Source organism: Schistosoma haematobium, chromosome ZW (genome assembly GCF_000699445.3).
Source record: "Schistosoma haematobium chromosome ZW, whole genome shotgun sequence".
Taxonomy (NCBI): domain Eukaryota; kingdom Metazoa; phylum Platyhelminthes; class Trematoda; order Strigeidida; family Schistosomatidae; genus Schistosoma; species Schistosoma haematobium.
Window position 1 is genome coordinate 59568177 of NC_067195.1, and position 22535 is coordinate 59590711.

General features: G+C 34.3%; 1 protein-coding gene across 2 annotated transcripts in view; it reads right to left on the reverse strand.

Moving 5' to 3' along the window:
* Window positions 1–21251, reverse strand: part of AARS2_1 (alanyl-tRNA synthetase) — a 28786-nt gene extending 7535 nt beyond the window's left edge. Inside the window, exons 1-11 of one of the 2 annotated variants that reach the window (XM_051211911.1) lie at window positions 19729–21251; window positions 14609–14885; window positions 12965–13167; window positions 12056–12201; window positions 10514–10847; window positions 8669–8881; window positions 7490–7885; window positions 6282–6393; window positions 3388–3669; window positions 2152–2399; window positions 844–1005 (exon numbers count right to left, since the gene is read on the reverse strand). In XM_051211911.1, coding sequence (XP_051072034.1) covers window positions 844–1005; window positions 2152–2399; window positions 3388–3669; window positions 6282–6393; window positions 7490–7885; window positions 8669–8881; window positions 10514–10847; window positions 12056–12201; window positions 12965–13167; window positions 14609–14885; window positions 19729–19791 — 2436 coding nt within the window. In that variant the 5' untranslated portion in view covers window positions 19792–21251. Of the gene's footprint in view, window positions 1–843; window positions 1006–2151; window positions 6394–7489; window positions 7886–8668; window positions 8882–10513 lie in introns of both variants that reach the window. The other variant, XM_051211912.1, reaches the window with a different exon arrangement.
* Between the last annotated feature and the right edge of the window lie 1284 nt (window positions 21252–22535).

Below are 22535 nucleotides of genomic sequence, written 5' to 3' on the forward strand. Positions count from 1 at the left end.
AATACAACACGGAGAACACCAACCCAATCACATCTGATGGAGAAGCTCTTCAAGAGGTGAACGTAAATGCAAGAATTGACAAATCAAAAGCAGCATTCCTACAACTGGAGAACATATGGAATTCAAAACAACTATCAACCAATATCAAAGTAAGAATCTTCAATACGAATGTCACGACAGTTCTACTGTAAGGAGCTGACACTTGGAGAACTGTTACAAGCATCATCAAAAGGTGCAAGTATTTATAAATCGTTGTCTACGCAATATACTGAATGTCAGTTGGCTGGATACCATCAGCGACGGTCTACTGTGGGGAAGAACAAATCAGGTTCCACCGAAGAGGAAATTAGCAAAATATGTTGGAAGTGGATAGAACATATATTACGAAAATCATCAAGCTTCATCACAAAGCAAGCGCGAATTTGGAATCCTGAAGGGAAAAGAAAAAAAGACCGAGGAACACATTAGGCCGGCAATTGGGAGCAGACATGAAAAGGGACTGTCCAGGACAAAGATCGATGGAGAATGCTGGTGGGCGGTCTATGCTCCTCCACGAGGGATAACAGGAGTAAATAAAGTAAAGTAGGAGTGTTGACAACTATCGCTCATTACAGGTCGGAGATAGTATAAGAAAAGAAGAATTGAAATGTCTTTAATAATTATAAATATAATCAGTAATCCTGTAGATTATAATATCATAAAAGTGTTCATGATAATATCATGTTGTGATGACCGTTAACTGATGATAAATTCTCACGTAAATAAAGTATGAATTATTTATCAGAGGATTTATAATTAAGTCATTAAAATTATATTGTATGATACAAGAAAAAATGTACTCACTTTATCAATACTTAAAACAAAAGATTGATCAAAATTTAGATTATTTAATGAAGGAAATAAATTATCTGGTTTATGACACCAATGTATAATCCAACCATTCGTTGAAGAATTCGAAATAGGATCAGAAACAAAAGTTGTTTCAATAACTTGAAATTGAAGAATCTGAAGGTGAGCAATCAAAAACAAATAACGACAGGTATAGTATTTTTAAACATTAAGTGTTACAAAGGATAAAAATGTTACGGTATGGAAGCTAATGAAAAAAAAACACGTAAAAATATCATAAAGCTAATTCGAAAAGTTTATATAATTACTAACCGTCACTCCTTTATTTCTTTACAATATTATAACTTTATCTATGTGAAGTATACAAACGCATTCGTTTGCTAACATAAAACTAGTGGGTTAAGAAAAGTTAAACATTTTTGTTATTATTCACTGAAATGCACTGAAGAGGTGAAGTCGACCGATGACTATTAACAAAAAGCATTTGTTCGATAGAAAATGTAACGAATGTTAAACCGAATTTGTTTTAATACATAATGTTTAACAACATAGTAAAAATGATAACAATTTATTTATTAAACAAGATGTAAAGTTAGTTACTGGATAGTGATCTATTAAACAAAAAGGCTTAAACATAAATAACTCTGGAAAACCTACATTTATCAATTGATGAAAGTTTGTTTCTGATTTTATTTTCATTTCATCATTCACTATACACGTAAGTTAATCATTTAAATCTAATAAGTGAAGCAACATACTACAGCTATGCCAAAAAAAACTAATAATTTTAAAGTAAACGCGATCTTTAGTTACGTGAAGGAAGATAAACTGGCGGCCTGATTGAATATCTGAACTATCTGTTCCTGTCATCTAGATATTTTAACAAGTTATTTGCTTTTGTTTGTTTTAACACACCATTATTTATATTAGTCGCATAACCTATTCAGGCGCATTTATTTGAAGTTTACGACCTTTCGCTATACAAGTTACAAAAAAGTACAATGAGAGACATCATGGTGGCTGGCAATATTCATTTAAAAGAAATTATTCAGATATTGACTCTTGGAGTGATAACATTTAACTGTCTATCAATCAATATTTGTCGTCAGGACCGGTCAAGAAATAAGAAGACGAAACTTATTGAAATACTTTGTGCTGAGAATTCTATGTTGTACCAAAAATATAATTTTGAGTAAAGCTATTGATAATAATAATAATAGCAATAATAATAATGGGAATAATAATACTTATTTACGTTCACACAAAATATTTCTTTTTGGAGTATAGTTTCATAGAAATTACCTTAGAAGGATAGTGAATAAAACCGATATCAGTGTCTTGACCACCATATGATGTAAAAAAGTTAGTTTTTTCAAAAATAAAACCGAGTAAATTATTAGCAATTTCATTATTTGATGCATCGAATAGATTTTGAATGACAGAAGTGACATTTGAATTCGATAAATATTGTTTTGTAATTAACGTATAATCTGTATCTTTATAACCAATGGCAAGTAATCCTAGTAATTTTGTTTCACAATCTGGGAAATCTACAACAAAGAAAAAATATATGGTGCGGAGTAGATGAATGTATATATATTAAATTGAAAGCTCCTATGGTTATATTACTCTCATTAGGTGAGTTTATCGCAGTTTGATCAAGGACAACAACAAAACACATTATATAGAAGTATAGAGCTACGTTTTCGAAAAAAGTGTCTATACACTCTTGTTTCCAACAAACATCAGATATGTAAACAACTGATTTGACAATCAAAAACTCATTTCACTAATCTGAATATGAATATTGTGTTGAGATATCCTACTACAAGAATATCGTGTAATTTACAAGACTTGGATAGACATATTAACAAAGATGATTACGGTACTACACTACTCTACCACTTGTAGTTAAATAAGTTTATGTGTTAACCAAGTGATTAATAGACATAATGAAGGGATTTCAAAGCTTAAACATGTGCTATTATCTATACCAAACAGAAATCCATCCATGATATGGAGCGTGATCAACCTATTCATAATATGGTGACCTAAATATCAATAACTGTGAGAGTCAACGAAGTTTGAAAGATATAGCAAATAAATGAAGCATAAATATATACATACCACAGGTAGCCTAGAAGAATCTCAATGACTTACTTCTTGGTCGCCTATACTTTAGCATTTATTATAAGTGATTACTATCTCTCTACTGTAGATCAAGGGTTAAATTTAAAAGAAAAACATGTTTTCTTCATTGAGTTAATGAAATAAAACAGTTTTGGGCTATCTACCAATTCTTATTAGTCACTTGGAGAAATTTCTTTAACAGATATAAATTTAATACCACCATTTGGAGATTCACGTTTCAGATTTCGCAGATAGTAGAAGCTGGTAGAAAAATACCTTAAATTATGAACTTGAAATTAAGAATTAGTGGATTCAAGAAATATGTGGCATACCAGTCGTTTCAATCTAAATCAAGCTTTAAATAAAAAACTGACATGTCGTGATACTGTAATTCAGTCTATAACTCACCGTATTGTCCAGTTGCATTTGGATCCAGTTCAGATTTTTGATAACAATTATATTTAAACGAATCATCCGTAAACGGTACACATAAATTATGCAACTGACGTGAAATTACATTTGAATCTAATTTCTGATTTCTAAACAGTAGTGGTTTATTCTTGTCCGATGGAGAGTTAGTTTCGATTGGTAAGGGTGGTAAAAGACCAGCCCAACATGATTGTGCACATATCATATCCCAGCTTACATGATGTCCATAATCACCGTTCATTAATTTAGTTACTTGTTCAGCTAAATAGTGAAAGTAGTAATATTGATAAAGAAAAATGGTAAGTGTCGAAAATTCTCATAAAGTATGAGGTAGGTTGTTAACATTTGAGCAGTTGTATAGGCATTTCTAGAAGACTGAATTTTTAAGTACAGATTACAGGATTGTGTTGGTGATATTGTGAATACACATCTCAACCAGTTATTAAGAAGTGAGCAGATGCAAGCCCGAAGATACTTTCAATTGGATTGAAGTATTAATCCGATGGTGAAAATACTTCGATATATCTGTAATGATATTAACTGATAAAAACACTGATTACTTATCTTTATCTACTAAGCAAATAGTGAACGATATACGGGTTGTGGTTACATCATCATGTGCGACGCAGTGTCGTGACTGTAAGATTTTTCCCATGGATTACTAAAATCGTCACTGATTCTGTCTTCCTAAATAGGAGGATTTTAAATGGACGATACTTCACCTGCCCCAGGAATTTTCAGTACAAAATGTTGGTGTTATTTGTATAATACCGGAAAAAATGGTTCATAAACTGATGGCGTTGCGAAGTCTCATTGACTAAAGTGATGGAAATATGTGTAATCCATAACTTATCACTGCTTATCCCGATGTGGCTAGAATTAGAGTACAGGTTGAATAAACGATAAAAAACAACCAGAAAAAGACATAGTACTGGTTCAAAAGTAATTGATCTGGTAGAGTCCAGAGATACTGGGTTATTACTATTACTATTATTTTCACTGGTTTACTTTACCTCTTGATTACTTTCCACTGTGATGATAGTAGCTTGGATCGATACAAATTTGTACCAGATTCTGCAATTTTTATGTTTGTATCCTCACTGAATTCCTTAAAAGAACTTATATAGCTGATATTAAACTGTTCATTAGTTAACTATTCCTTTATTCTTAAATTTATTCCATCAATTATCTGAAACCTAAAACAATTTTCAAACAAACTTAATATGCCGATGTAATCGCGTAATTTTTTAGCTCGAAACTTAAAATCATTTTAAAAAGACGTATTTCGGTTATAGATATTTTTCGAGTAAATGTTGTAGTAAATGAGTGTCCCTGAGATAAATTGGAAAAACGTCTAATTGTTTGATACATATTTTAAAAGTAGTCCAATAATGCTTAATTTGATCTTGTTAGAAATTTCTCGATTCACACAATTATTGAAATATCACGATAAATCTGACATCGCACGAACAGTGTAATACAAAAACACAATGATATATAATACATTTAATATGAGTAAAAGTCCTTACTGATCTGTTAGCAATAAACAGTAAATAGAACTTAGCACAAATATATATCGCCTCAAGTTGTTACACTTCATGAACCGAGGCTGTATTTTATTCTAGCCTTTTCAACCCGCCTTTCAAGCAATTCCTAGGCCAACCAATATTGCCACATGGCAATAGAGAGGGGTTAACAATCCATGCAACATATTTCAGTCACTTTAACCGAGGAAGGTTTATTTCCACCTTAAATGAGTTGTCGTGAATAGTTAATACGCTACTTTTAATATCAGAATTACCTATACGACGATAGCTCATGTTAGCGAAAACCAAGGAGCCCATTAGTGTTCATCCCGAGGTTTTATCAGCCAAAAACCTATCTGAACTGATAATATTCTTGAGAAAGGTGTGGTGGTCATTGAGCAGAACTGTTACACTATCTACGGCTACTTTACACATCAATCCAGATCAATCCCAATCACATTTTATGAGAGATGGGATAGCTCCCGATAGTATTTAATTGTCACTCAAAAGGTTCAGACAACTTTGTATTGTATCAGTGTCTTTGATATACAAGTGTATGTCATCTATGTACTCCGAGTCGATAGTAAAGTCTTCAGTTAGGAGATAAATCCTTAAAAGCTCACTTAGTAGGTGTACATCTAAAACAAAATCAAATCAAAATATAGAAAAAAGGCACAAATTACGTGAGCCAAAGCTCAAACCCAATGGTTAAAAATTAAATACTATACTTACCAGATAACGAGAATTGGAAGTGACACGTATACATGTAAAACTTAGTAAATCAGTCACTAAATTAGTCCTAATCAAAAATGTGATACTAACTGATCATCAGATGATAGATTTCTCCCATTATCAAAATGACTAAAGAGAATACATACACTAGATTGAAATGGACTTGTTGATTTAGTAGAGAATACCTACATTTAAACTAGTCTGAGCTCAAAATTACGGTCCACGTATTTTTCAAAATAGTAATGATGGGAAAACGGAGCATTAATCAATACTAGATGTCACAGAAGAGTAAATATTTTATTAAAAGTACCTGGTTTGCATTTTCAATTCACGTACGTACCTATTTTCCCGGAAAGGATCCCAGAGATTAAACAAATCACTGATTCGAGTTTACTAGTTCAGACATAGAACAAAAGTCAAGATTTCCTTGCTATTTAAACCATGATATATATTTAAAGAACTGTTCTGGCCATAACCATCACTTTCATTGACTTATTTCTCTGTAATAATAATTATTTTGTAAAGTATATCCGTCAGTGCCTACACCTCATCAAGTTTATGTTGCAAGTTTAAACAAGTCAATTATTCTACAAACATCACTGCTTCATATATTACCTGACAGTTGTCTCCTATCGACGCATTCTTCCAAACATCGATTAAATGAATTTTCCATATGAAATAAACGAGGTGCAAACGAAGTCACTTCTTCATTAATAATTGATTCCATCTGTAGTAATTAAGAGTTGATTATTGTCAAATAAGATATAAACAAACCAAGTCTAACAAAGATAGATATTCAATTTAAAAAAAAACAAGTTAAAAGTCACACAATAAAGATTTTAGAGTTTAAAAGCTGTACTTTAAATGAATATTTTAAATATCCAGTCGAATATTTTAATTTAACATAAGTAGCTTTTTATCACAGAATGATAGAAATTGAAGAGACCAGTTAACTCCAGAGACCACTGGAAGGTTATTCTGTTCTACTTTGTGACTCTTTAGTAGAATTTGTTCCTAATCATTTTGATAACTGATGACCAGCTTTCTTCAAATAAAATCAATTCACGAAGTACTGGAACCACAATCTACAATGTCATTCAGTTAACATTCATCCACATAACAAATATATGTTGTGTACCATATAAATGAAAATAAAATAAAAATATCATTGATGTCAATTTTTGCATCTTTGATAGAAAAAAAGTTCGATGATTTTGAAGTTGAACACTAAATTATCTGATCACTGTTGTAGAAAACGGAGATACTCATCAGACGAGGATGGAATATATATATATATATATATATATATATATATATATATATATATATTCAGCTAATTAATCGAATTCTAACCAATAGATGATGTTTAATAATACATTGTAGTTAATTGACAAATCCTTACATAATGAGTCAGTTCTGAATCTTTTCACAGTTAAACTGTTCGCTATAGGTTGTTTGAATAAAAGAATACTGTTGATTAAGATTGACTATAAGATGTGTAGTAAACTAGTGCCTTAAAGAAAAAGGAAAATAAAAATAAATTGATCCAGTAAATAAAACAATCTATTTTAATGCAAAGCAATGAGCACATTATATGTTAAACAAGTCGTACAGAATATTATTATGTGAAAAATATCTTATAAACTCTTACAAAAGTGAGAGTGAAACTTCACTCATCTAGCGTAAACACATCAAAACATTAAACTAATTGGGAAAAGCATTCGCTGATATCACAGTAGTATACAACAGGAAAATATGATATAATTTATGTGGTCTGTACGAGTTCAAGAAATTTATAAACATTAATATGATAATCAGCTCACTTGTTCCGGAGTTATTGCATCAGACTTTCTACAGCTAGGTCCTCTTATGGTAGCCATTGTGTTAAAAAACGACTGAAGACTGAGAACATCTCTTTTGGCTACTTCGGATACCAAAGCTCCCAGGAGAGATTTTAATTTCCCCGACGTAGTTATTTCTGTATCAAGACCAGTTAAAACAGATGCACGAAACGCTCGATGAATAAGCTGACGAATTTTCAGAGGTAAACCTTGACGTCCTGGTAATAAACCATCTGATAAGGCGAATGCTAAAGCACGACTATGATCGACCAATACTCGATAGGCGGTATCTCGATGCCACATATCAACAAGATCATTGTCCATGTTAAAATTTTTCCAAGAATGATCAAGGGCAAGATGTGATTTTGAGCAGAGAGCCTATATAGGTAAGTCGAAGCGCACATGAAAACGCAATAAATGAAACAAAAATTCACTGGTAATATAAGCACTTTTGACAGTCGTCTATGGTGATTTATAAAAATGCAAACTATCACTGAAATTTAAATAATATTCACCTTACTTATCAACCGACAGAACACGGTGATAACTAAGAGTGGAACGCAGCTATTTAGACTTCTAGTATTAATGTTTCCTTTGACTCTTCGGTTTACTATACAAGACTACAAATGAGAGTTTTGTCTCCAGAGATATAATATTATAACAATAATTTGTTTATTAATAGTGGTTTATTGTTATAACAAATTAATTCGAATAACTTTCCTAAAACCAATAACTTGATAACTTCTTTATAAATAAGGATGATAAACGAACTAACAACACCATAAATCATTAAGTCACGAAAGCAATATGTGTTTATACTTCATTTCTAATGGCCAATTCTTAACAATTTGCATCATCGATACTAATTAATTATATTCTTAGTTGTATAAGATCACCGCTTACATATTTACACTACCAGTTTGTAAGGATAACATTGTCGTTCTCAAAACAGTTTAAATCTTTTTTCGTCAACAAACAGTCGCATGTAGTTTATTTTCCTTCCAAAGTTGACACTGAATACAAAATTACAATTTTCTGTGGCAATTAACGTTAAAATGCTTGATTAATTTGAGTGAAACTAATAATTATAAATTAAGTACACAATACTCTAACTAGCAACGTATAAAAATCTAAGTGGAAACCTTTTAAGGATATACTTACAGAAGACGAAGATTTTCCAGATATTTTATTCCACAGAGAAGATAGAGTAATTTCTGATTGATCTTTGTCTGTTTTAGTTTCAACATCTTGTAGAGGATTGGATAAAAATAAACCTTGATAAACAGGCACAGAAGGATTACATGAGTTTGCCTTTGAGTGTATGAATTCCATTAAACTATTTATTTCATAGGAATCATAATTCGACGTCATTCCCTGTAAGATAATTATTGAAAAACGAACAAGATCAAACAATTGGTAAAATAATACAAACCAAATGGATGGGTCAAGCCATTTTTATGTTTTTAGGCAGACCACATAGTATTACTGTTATTGTCCTTTTAGGTTTCAGGATTTCAAACAAGCTAACTGAGATTAAACCATATCATTTGATTTTTCTTCTACCAGTCTGTTAGGTGTACTTCGATCTTATCTGTCAAATCACTGTTTACTGCCAGTTTGGGAAAATTACTCCCGTCATTTAGTAAAGCGTACATTTTTTTTGAATAATCTTTTCTGTCCATCCGAACTACTTTATAACCTTCGTCTGGTTTTGAGATTAACAAATTGCCACTCGTTCTAAGTTCATGTGAAACTCGTTTGCACTTCTTCATCAAAACGCCTTTCGAATTATATCTGCTGCTTAAGTGCTTAAAGCAGTAATTACCTAGTGTATATTTCAACTTTTCGATATCATTGTCGAAGGTACTAACTATACATTCCGTTTGTGCTTTAATTTGTAAATCCAGTGTTTATATTTGCTTCGCTGAGCCATACGCTGTAGTTCAGTTACAAATTGTGAATCCTTTCTTAAAAGATTTCAATAAAGCGGAAATTCTCATTTAAACAAACCTCTATTTGAAATCATGCTGAGAATCCTTATGCTATTCAAGAGTTCGACTTAATGGGTGGACGCTGAAAAGTTATACGTCAAACAAAATTTGTTTGTTGAATTTCTTCATAAATGAAGTATTTGGAGACGAATTTTATGCAGTCGATGAATTATCAAAATTCTCAAAACAAAATGTTATTGGCTACGTGATGATGGTTGCTATAGAAAGTAAAGATAAAAAACGTATCTAGCTACTAACAAACCTAGAAATAGTTTCTGAAATTACGTTTCCACCAAGCCCAGGTCAAGATGTTGATAATTTCACCAGTTTTTATCTTACTATGGTAAAGTTAGAAGTATTATCAATCGACCCTAAGTTTTTTTATGTTACGAAAATGGTTAGTAAGATGGAAAACATGTATACATAAACGGAATGTATAGTTAGTACCTTCGACAATGATATCGAAAAGTTGAAATATACACTAGGTAATTACTGCTTTAAGCACTTAAGCAGCAGATATAATTCGAAAGGCGTTTTGATGAAGAAGTGCAAACGAGTTTCACATGAACTTAGAACGAGTGGCAATTTGTTAATCTCAAAACCAGACGAAGGTTATAAAGTAGTTCGGATGGACAGAAAAGATTATTCAAAAAAAATGTACGCTTTACTAAATGACGGGAGTAATTTTCCCAAACTGGCAGTAAACAGTGATTTGACAGATAAGATCGAAGTACACCTAACAGACTGGTAGAAGAAAAATCAAATGATATGGTTTAATCTCAGTTAGCTTGTTTGAAATCCTGAAACCTAAAAGGACAATAACAGTAATACTATGTGATCTGCCTAAAAACATAAAAATGGTTCGATTCATCCGAACAGTTTTGGTTATGTATAATTCTACATATCACCTTAGAGCGTAAATGCTAATAAAATCTTTGGTAACAGGAAGTATTTACTATCAATATTAAACTAGAAAATAAAACTTAAGAAGTACAAAAAACTTTAATGAACTAACCTGCATCACACATGCTAGTCGTTCTAGTCCCATTCCAGTATCTACAAATGACTTATTTAAAGGTTGAAGAAGGTCAGGTTTCAAATGTTTCTCTGTCACATCGTTATCAGCTATGATACGATGTGTTATGAAAACACAATTCCACAGTTCCAAAACTTGAGGGCTAGAAGTATTCACTAAACAACGTGCACAGTCTAATTGGTCTCCACCGCAGAGTGCTTTGAAATCTATGTGTACTTCAGTTGACGGACCACACAATCCTCCACCACTAAACTGATTTGCACGCCAAAAGTTTGATTCGATACCGAATGGCATTAATTTTTGATCCATCACCCTGGAATAAGATAAATTATGTTTAATATTTCAGTATTGGTCAGAAACAGTGAATCATATTATTAAATATTTTCATATCTTATCGAATATTGTAATACGAAGGGTTGTACTGAAGAAAACCCAATTATTGACGAGATGATAGTATGATGTAAATGAGTTAAGTGCCACATAATGCGTGAGTTGTATTCAATGTCCTTTGTGTTCTGGTAAATAAAAGTATCTAGCAGAAGAGAGTGGAGGTGATTGCCTCGTGGAGCTGTGACTACGGCCACTACGTTGTACGTTGTAACCCTCACCCGAATTCAAGGGCGCTAACCTGTGTTTGGTAGAAGAGTGGAATAAATAAGGTAGATTATTTCTCTTGACAACCTAAATAACAATTTATTATAACAGAAGAATATTAGGCTGGATCTATACAACTCAAAGTTTATCTCCAGCTGGACTAGGAAACTTTCCAATTCATATTTAAACAAATGTACGTCAGTAGGTTTTTCTTCCCTCACATTGATAATCCTAGCTTCATGCTAATATAAAAACATTTTAGCTAAGATCAGCAAAAAATAAAACGGTATGGTAGATCAGTTAGTTACATCCACACCACAAAAAAATTGGGAAAGAATAATAAGTAATAGATCTCAAAATGCACTGAACAACCACAACAATTTAAAAATACGAAATTCCTTTAATTTGTACACACAAAAAGATGAAACTTTAACGCAGCAGACTAGGTGCCACCAACTGTTTGGTGGGCTAAGAGTTAAAATATTATTTCACTTTGAAAAAGGGTCCGATGTATGATCGTAAGAGAAAGTTTGCATAAAACTGAATTATAATAGTTTCACCTTGGAAAAATTGACGTTGTTTAAAATATACACAATCATACGCGTAAACTTTACTGCGTGAACGAATAAACGAATATAAAAACTTCACTGTTTTTGAAGTGATTGTGATGAGTATGTAAACAGATGAAAATCAGTAGCTAAGTTCATGCTCATGTTTCATATTTATTGTGTGGAAGTTAATGACGCTAGTCGATTATTCAGATTTCGCTCTTTAACGGCATGAGTCTATCGCACGAACATTTATTCGTCGCCTACTGATGAATACCTATATAAATCGAAGTAATATAGTCGGAAATATTTTCTATTACTCACAACTAACTGTTCAACTATCCAGAAAATTAGTCTAGACAATGGATTATCAACTTACCCCAAGTTCAGCCAGATATCACGTGTCTCATCATCTGGAGGAAGTCCAAGTTTTTGATCACCACCGAAATATGTTATGTAAATTGCATTGGTAGGCAGGTTTAACACCTTAGTAAGAAATTTCCAAACCTGAGAGCAAGCCTCTTTCTAAGGCATACCACAGTCACGTAAAAAAAAGTAAAAAACAGAGACAGCAACAATTTTCATAGAATTATTTGAACGAAAAAGGTTTAAATCAGGTATACTAAATAACTCTGAATAAAACAGGTATGGATAGTTGGTGATATATCTTAAAATCGGTTACAATGGTGCAGGGAAATTCAACCTTCTTTTGTTAAATCCTGAGCTCGGTTATAATTGCATGCATATCTTTTTATTTTATTCTCGTTGTATTAGGCTTTTGTCTCTAAATAAATAAGACGGTTTTTGAATATGACGGTGCGACAGTTGGCCTCCTAGTTAATAGTCATTGAAACTAATACATCAAACGAATGTTTAGTGAAACTCATTTACCAAGAAAAGGTTTATCTATTTAACCTTGAGCCATGTTTTTTGTGAGAAAGAGAATGGCTTCCAACTGTTGAAAATGAGGTCGGTAAAACGAGGTTCAAACCCGTGATCCAGTGATTTAGATGTTGCCTATAAGTTAAGTGCATTCACGATTGTATTTGAAATAGATATCAGTGTACGCAAATTCAATACAAATTTCTGGACTAATGATTTGGTCCAAAGAAATTTATCAAGACGGAATAGATTAAACTAAACATATCCATGATAACTCTTATTTTCCACGCTTAGGACACAACACAAAATCGTCAACCATCATGAGTTAACTAATTTGGTGAAAATGAACATACGATTAACTGGTTCCATACTAATCAAAATTTTTGCCCATCAAACTGAGACAAACCTTATAGTAGTCCCCAAACGACCAACTGCCCAACATTTCAAACATTGTATGATGATGCCTATCATATCCCACATCATTTAAATCATCATGACGACCGCCGATTCGAATACATGGCTGTGAGTTCGTAGCACGACGTAACTGCTTAAATTCTGAACAAATACTATCCGACTGGTTGAGAAAAATTGATTTAAACTGGTTCATACCTATCCTGACCGAATAGAAAAAAAGTATAGGAAAACCAACAAGTAACTTTTAAAAATTTAATTTCATGAAACTATATTGATGGGATGCATTGCTGAGGAGTCCCACAATAGGACGAAAGGGCGGTCCAGTGCTTCCAGGTTTTCAATGGTGGTCTAACGTCAATCGGTTCATGATTTCAATCAAAAACTTAGTGATCTCTACAACCCTATACTGTTACTGTAATGAATTACAGAGCAAAACATGGTGATACTACTCGATAGTTAAAACCTCGACAAATCAAAATATAGAACTTGCAACCCATTAGCAAAACACCAGACCCCTAAACCTACGAGGTAAGGCTGCATATGAAATGCAGTAAGGTAATCTGAAACTGTAGCCAAGATAAAAAATATTAAATAATATGATAGTATTGCAAAGTTTTGAAAGACCATATAGGATTATGAGATAAGGTTATGTTCATAAGCAAACAATCTGTAAATAAAAGTACACCATTTCTTAACAAATATTATTGATGAAAAAGTTGAAGTACTTTCTACATAACCTGATTTTTGAGTATGTGAGAATGAGTCTGGGAAATCAATCCTAATGTATGAGTTGATATCTACGATGGACACTAAAAAAATTGTTTACGTGACAATGAAGTACATCCTAATGAAGAAATGATAATTCTATGAAAACTATAAAAACATAGCATTCTAAGTAAAAATGAAGCTTATTTAACATACATTAATGCTTAATGTAGTAAAAGTGACAAATTAAAATTTACTCAGTAGAGTAATTGGAAAACTTTCACTAAACAATGATTCCCATCTTAGCGAATCCTTTGACAGTATCCTCAAGTAATTTAAAAATGAAATGCTAAAAATAGTATGGAATCCTATGTTCTTGTATTGTGTATTTACAAATATAGTATACTAAGATAAACAATGCCGGTAATAGGATGTCCAAAGATTAGGCTTAACAGTGAGATTTTAACTGATTGAAGAATGAGTGACCTATAAGTTATCTATGACATTTTATAATGTTTATTCTGTGTTCTTATTCTGTATACGAGCACGTTGTTTTGTTACATAGAAAACTACTTATCTGGTTAGTCGTTTTACCTTAGACTTCTAATTATTCGAGGGCCTAACTCAATAATACAATCTCGTGGGTAACCATCATCCGCCCGCACTATATTATTGGGTTCATTCAGCGATTGCCATTCCATTCATCGACTTCAACAATAAAAAATTTCATCTAGTCAAATCACAGAGAACTTTGCCCGTGTAACAGGTAGGGACTCATGTGTGTTATCAATAGTAATTGGAAGTGATTAAGTAAATTAGCTACAAATTTCATAACATTTATTTAGAGACTATTAGTAATGATTGTGCTTGTATTTAAAAAAAAGATGGATGGAAATTGAAGCTGGATAACTTTAACACACAATTTACAAACCTGCATTGATGAAATAGCTTCCTTCGTGACGCTTCGGAAATACAGAAGCCGGTGCTACCACTGAATGTTGATGACTTCGGAAAAAATTAATAAATTCTCGTCGAAGTTCCGAAGCAGAAGAGTTTCGTAAACGAATAGATGATGCAAGAGAAACATGTCGAGGGACTGACTGATCAGGAGCTAATGTACAACGACCAGTAGAATGTATATCCTGACCAGATGACGGTACTATTGCAAAACCTTTGGAGATTATATACGATGGATACTTCTGATCGAACTAAGGCATTCGAAAGCAAAGAAACAATTACTATTAAGGTATATTTAATAAGTGAATATTAAGTTTTTATTTTTATTTTATTTTATTTGAACACATATATATTGGTACAGGAGTGCGCCAAATATATATGCGCCACACAAAACAATGAGAATTTAAGAAAAAGAAAAAAAAGTGGGGAACGTACAAAAGAAACAATAACGAAGAGATTGCTGTAAGGTAGTGTAATAATAATAGTAATAGTAGGGGAACAGAAGGGTACAATCACAAGAAATCTTTCAGTTAAGGAAGATACAACCACTTTTATGAAGAAAGTAAAAGAAGGTTACAGCAGGATCGCCACTGGCTTCTATTCTCAGCCATATCTGATAACGTCTCTAGCCACTGTGTTGCACCATCTCTCGGACACCAACCAAGGAGTCGTGAAGGACCGACACAGGCCAGTCCTTTGCAGCTTTCTTTCATACCACGACACCATGTCATATACTGACCACCTCTCCACTTCTTCCAACCAGTCCCAGAGTCGGCAAATAATGCACAACGTGGAATTCTCTGGGACGACATTCGTAGAACATGTCCAAGCCACCGAAGTCGATGTTTCAAGATAGTGACACCAATTACATTATCGTCTCTGTGCCCGAACACACAATGCCGAACCTCTGCATTACTAACATGGTGTTGACACTGAATGTCAGCAATCCTTCGGAGACAGCGATGATCGAACACAGAGAGTCGTCTAACGTCCTCAACTCGGAGAGGCCAGGTTTCACAAGCATAGAGCAGAACTGTTCTCACCGACGCGTTGTAAATCCGACCTTTTACAGCCAGACTAACATCACGAAGGCCTCAAACATGGCCCAGATTGGCATAAGCCGCTCTGGTTTTCACTATACGTGCAGTGATCTCATCACTCACACCACCACCAGTACTTATGCAGCTACCCAGATACACGAACTTCTCGACTACTTCTATCTGTTCACCATCCAGGGTGAGTACACGATTAGGATCCTGCAAGTCTTGTAGAAGTACTTTGCACTTCGAAGGTGCAAAGCATATACCGTACCTACTGACATTGATTGCCAACTGATTAAGTGCGGATTGCATGACTTGGGCATCATCTCACAGTAAGACAATATCATCCGCATACTCAAGGTCGAGAAGTCTTTCTGCAAGCAACAGATCCACACCACCATTACTTACATTCATAAGAGCTGTTTCCAGAATGTCATCGATGGCAAAGTTGAAGAGGAATGGTGAGATTGGGCAACCCTGCCTAACCCCACTGCTCGAATGGAACAATGGAGAGAGGTAGTTGTATGCCCTCACTCTGCCTGAGGTGTTTGTATATAGGGCTTTTAGGATGTTAATAAACTTCTCAAGCACACCCTTCTTCAATAGACAATCACAGAGAACAGTCCTGTCTAACGAATCGAAGGCAGCCCTGATGTCAAGAAACACTACGATTGTTGGCCTTTGATAAGTATGACGGTGTTCTAACATTTGACGGAGGGTGAAGATATGATCAATACATCCTCGACCAGAACGAAACCCAGCCTGCTCCTCGCGAGTCAATCTTTCTCGGGTTTTGAACAACCTACGAAGAATGACGGAAGCCAATAGCTTGGACGCAATCGGAAGTAGACTTATCCCCCGATAGTTGTTACAGGAACGACGTGAACCCTTTTTAAAGATAGAGACAACTATCGACTCATTCCATGACGTTGGTACACTCTCTAGTTCCCAAACATTTGTAAACAACGTCGTCAATTCCTTAGTCAGAAAGTGACCACCATCTTTAAAAAGAGCCGGAGGTAAGTCATCTGGGCCAGGTGATTTGTAACGCTTCAAGAGTTGGAGTTCCTTGCGGACTTCCGTCTCATTTGGTGGATCATCCGTATAAAAAACGCAGGTTTCCAAGCAACGAATTATCACTGGATATAAATAGCTTGGGAAAAATAAAAAAACAGGTGAGTACAAACCAGTTTCGTGTAAATCGCAGGTCTTAATAGTGGTAAGGATGAAATATTAATACAATGGATGGTTAAAATACTTTTTTTCCACTAGTATATTACGACAATAGGTTAATAAGGTGAGACCAGTCACGTTATATCAGATCCAGGATTCACGACCAAGAATAGAGAACCAGAGGATCGACTACATAATACTTTGTTCAACACAATTACAAGCAGTCACTTCCAATGAGTCAGGATTAAAAATCAATGAGAGGAAAGGAAATCACATATTTAATAGTCATTAGGCTATGACTGTCTGTCCATACTAAACGACCATTCATTTTTACTTTGACTCCCACACATCAAATACTAAAATAAATTAGTAGATTACATAATGATAGTTACTGTTTACTTTAAATTTCTACCGAACCTGATTAACCCAAATACGCTATACATATCGTTTGAAATGGCGCAGGTGCATACACTCTTTGTGTTCTCCCAAATTTTAATCTCCTGATTCCTCCTTGTCTCTTTTTTCTCTTCCCAAATTTATTTCACTGGATTATACTCTTTGAATAACATCTCCAAACCCTAATCTTCCCGATTACTGCTTATACTCTTACTACCACTACGGTGTTTGAATCGACAACTGCATCTCTGTGCTGATGTGGTATGGCAACTCGAACTGATGTACGTACGTACGAAGTTCTACGTTGTCACTGACTGACTGCTGTACATATTTTATAACTATTATTATAAACTTATAAAACAGGTTCAAGGGCTTGAATTTGGGCTGCACTCTAAGTACGGGGGCTAGTGATAACAAACGAACATCTAAACCAAGGTAGCTGGAGTATGGTTCGAATGTGAATCAACAGCTAAACGTTGGACCACTGAAATATACCTATTAACATGACTCAGTACAATCATCAGTGCCTTCATCGACTAAATGCATGTTTCGGTTTGGTCGTCCTCAGCTTTTCTTCAGCCTACTCTCACACCATCCAACATCGCCCGTCCAAGCACATCGTGGTTATACATACGTAACACATGTCCCAACCACCTCAGTTTATGAAGATTTATAATCTCATCAATCGATTTACCACCACTACCTAGTACACTATTCTTAATACAGACTTCACTTACTCAATAATACCAAAATACACAAGTTATGCTTCGAAGACTAGTAATTTGCGAATATCCTTTATTCTTATCGGCCATGCTTTACATCGATAAAGTAGGACGGAGTGAACTGCTGTACAGTAAACTCGTCCTTCAGTTGGCAGACAGATGTATCGCCCACGCTACAAGTGAAGCAACTTGGTAAAAGCCAATCGAGCCTTCGGAATTCGTGTCGAGATTTCGTCAGATACCGGACTATCAGCACCAATGAGACTCCTACGCTAAGTGAAGCAGTCAACACGCTCAACTACTTCACTTCCTATCATTAATTCGGGCGATTACACAGGCAAATCTTGAAGTGACACTTTGCACTTGGAGGGAAAGAACCGTATCCCAAACATGCTTGAATTGTTGATTATGGAGGTCAGAAGACTCCGAATTTTTCAGCGTCCACCAAATAGAATTAAATCATCTGCGTATTATCAGTCAACAAGTGAGTACACGTACTTTCAAAAGTCGAAAATTATGTCTATGTTCCAGAACCAGTCAAACAGTGAATATGTAGTCCATACATACACATTCAGGTCTGAAATAAGCTTGGTTTTTTCGAGTTCGCTCTTCACGGACTCTAGTCTGATGTTAAAGTAAATATGTGCTTAGCTTTAATCACACTTCTTCTGTAAGGACCAGTAATATTATCCATTCGCCTAAATTAAATTAGGTGAAGGGGAGTTCAAGCCGGTGACCGAGTGCTTGAAAGCAGCGTTTTGACCACTGGGAAGTCAAAATATAAAACATCGCATGGATATTTGTAGACGAGCATTTTCTTCAACATCCAATATGTTTCTAGTGAAACAGTGTCGAAAACTAGGGCCAACAGACCACACAAATAATAAATCAACCACAATGAGTTCTAAATCAATATTCCTAGCTATAATTTTCAATATAGCTTTGATTCGACCGTTCTTTCGACGGACTGTACGTGGTAAAAGGTATGTTTTCGTAAAACCGTGACATTTTACGACCATATTCTCTTTTCGCTGAATGTATATCTTTACAAATAATCCCATTCCTTCACACTATACACTACACTTTAACAGTACAGTGTCACATTCGACCGATAGTTTTAATACACAGTCAGTCAGTCAGCTACAACGTAGCACCGGGCATATATATGAATCGGTCCAAGTTGCCACACCTCATCAGCACAACAAGATGAAAAATAAATTCACATAAGTTAATTCGATGATGGTAATATATAAAAGATTTCATATAAGGATATAGTACAAAAAAAACCGTTCATAGAAAGAAATATATGAAGCAATTCTAATTTCACCGCTTAAGGACAGACAAATAGTGTATACACCGACGCCATTGTGATCGATCCTGAGCCATGTAACCCAGGGTCTCCAACCATTGGTTACGATAGTAGCTCGGACGCCAACCAAGTAGTCTGCATCTACCAACATGGCACAGACCAGAAGTTAGTGACTCCAAAGACTGATGTCACGTTTTGGTTCGGCCGCCCCTAACGTTTTTCCAACTATCCCCAACACTAGTCAGAGTTGCGCGTCGTGGTAAGACACAGCGATAACTTTCTTCATTCGCTTGGTGTCTTTCACCGCTGAAGCGTTAAGCGGTGGTTGTTTATTTTGAAATCAAACTATTTTCAAGTGCTGAAACATCAAAGACCTACTTATCTACATCATTAGGATCCTATGGAGACGTAACCACTATCTTCTTTTACCTTCACCATCTTACTTGAGACTTACTCGAGTTTTTCTGACCCGAAGGAAGGAGCTAATTTTTGATTTTTGGAGGTGACAAAAAGCCATTGTTCACTGTTTAATTTTTAACCAACAAAGATAGCAGACGAGACACCTGTAATAAATGAAATTGAATGGAAAAAGACTAGATGGACCATATGGAAGACAAGAGACAAATAAAACTGATATTGCACAGCCTTTATTTTTATTATTTGTAAAAAAGTGATTTTTGATGATATGAAGAGGATTCATAGAATAAATGTTATTCGTAACGTAGTTCTAATAATTATAGACCTATAAGTGAGTCTAGCCTAGATTACAAAAATGAGATGAAATTTTAAAGAGGGCGAATTAGTACAAAACACTACTTGGCTTATTTTTCTTAACTGACTATGTACGCTAGACAAGACTTGTGTACACAGCTTTGAGAAAATCTGTGATTGCACACTAAGGACTTTTTTAAAATTAGCCTAACTCCAATAATCCCGGACCATTCAGGCAACAGTAGAGAGCGCACCACTCAAACTAAACAACTCAATGTTTTTGTTTCCTTTCGCCAAAACCTCACTAGAAATTAATGTTAGACGTAAAAGATTAAACAAAAAATCGGACGACATATAAAGAAACCAAAGTGAAAAATAATATTTGGCGAAAAATTCCGAAATATGGAAATGATTTACGAATATATATAACTAGTGTAACTCGTTACTAGAAATTGTGCCAAGAAATGTTTTACTTAAACATGGGATGTTAATTTGAAGAAAACTTGATATCAAGTATCTTTCACTTCATTTCTTAAATGCAAACTAAACTAAGGAAAACCTAAACTACTGAGTAGGTGTTTAGAGCTGGGACGAGGTTGACTGTATAATACCCATCATAAAAAGGCTTTTAGAGGGATTATTAATATAATGATGACAATCGTTGAAATGCCTGGCTTATAGAGTGGCAAGCAAAAGAACTTTTCCAATTTCGATATGATATCACATCAAGGTTAAAAAAAGGAGTAAAGGCGAAAATTCATGTAGATCTGCACATTGAAATGTTAAGAAAGATATGATTTGGATCCTTTGACCATTCAGGGTGACTACAGACATGAAACAATATCTCAGAGACGCAGAATTATTATATCAAGGCACTATTTTATTTAACTAAATGAAAAAACTCCACAGTATGCATAGTAAGTAGTCTTTACTGCTGTGAGATCAAAAATTTCATAATAACAAATAGGATCATTTCGACTCAAGAAGCACACCCCAATATCACTATCTTGGGGAAAAACCTAAATATTTTATAAGATTCTGGGAAAATATTAGAGAAAGACCGAAATTTTCCCAGAACATTTGGGATTTTCGTCACTATTTTTCCAGAATCTTATGAAACTTTGTGGGTTTCCCTCAGGTTTTCAAAAATTTTGGTTTTCGGGTAATTTATTTTAATTTCAACAGCTCTAGCTTTATCCTAATACAGAAAACGAAGACGATAACAACAAGTCGAAAAACCCACCAAAGAACACGCGACCCTGATGGGCAAAGCACTTTTGAAAAACGCTCTCAAAAGTACTAAGTAAAATGACTCTCAAGTCTTGTACTTATCCAGGCTAAAACATAAAGTCAAGTTTTTTCAACATAAGAACCTGGTTATCCGGTAGTTTCGTGAGTCTGATGATGATATTGATGATTTTAATGTTACTGAATAGACATAACTGCTGAGGTGATTTTATTTTAAAAAATGACTGTCAGTTTATCACGTCTTTAATTTATGCTATGATCATCGGAGCTTGAATGTCATACTTTCGGAGACTCCTTCTTATTTATATTTATTTGCGCCTCTTTCTTCTAGATTATTATGAACATATTGCTCTGGACACTTATTCGGCACATAACTTGCATCCATGTTCACAGACATAAGCCGTGAATATTCATTCTTCACGAAAGATAACTAGCAGGGAAAACGTTCATCTAAAAACCGATACAAAAAATAATTTGAACGAATACAATGAACTAGTCACACGATATAGGAAGAAAGTGTTTTGCTTAGCATCAGACGTTTTTGGTTGTGTTTTAAAGACAATAAACGCATATCTACTCCAGAACAATAGATTCAAAGCAGTAAGTCCACATAAGAGTATTATAATAAAAGTAGCCAAAAAAGGTAGCCCTAAGAACTCATAGCTGAATAGAATGAAATCAACATAAAAGAAGCAGTATTGCCCAGTGGACAGAGCAACATTTTTGATATCAAAAATCTCGGAGTTGAGATCTAGACAGACCAGTAAGAGGACAAACTAGAGTCTCACGTTATGCAGGAAATCGAATTCGCTACTTATTTGGATATCCTGGTAATTTTGAGGCAAATAATAAGAAACGAAGGGTATGTGAATGGGTAGTGAGCCATCGTTTAATCGTATGTATCGTAGAACCAAGTGCATATGTGCATCAGTATATGTTTCTAGTCCGTAGTAGTAGTAGTAGTAGTAGTAATAGTATAAGATATTAGTGTGAATGAATTAGTTACGGCGATAGTGGTAAACAAAATCGAAAGTATAATAAAGTAGATCGGTTGTCAATTTTGCGGATGACAGCTTGCTGTGATCAAACAAATATCCAAAAGCCTGAGGATGCTAATTCTAGTAGTTTCAAAATAAAACACTACTGAGGAAGATTTATTAATCAAGGACAGGAAGTGTAATTGGATGATACTAATGTCCATCCTAATGAATGACTGGAAAAAAATTCTGTAAGCAACACATTATCAGTTAAGTTTCCGTTACTTATCAATAAATAAAATATTATATTTGTAATATCCCAATG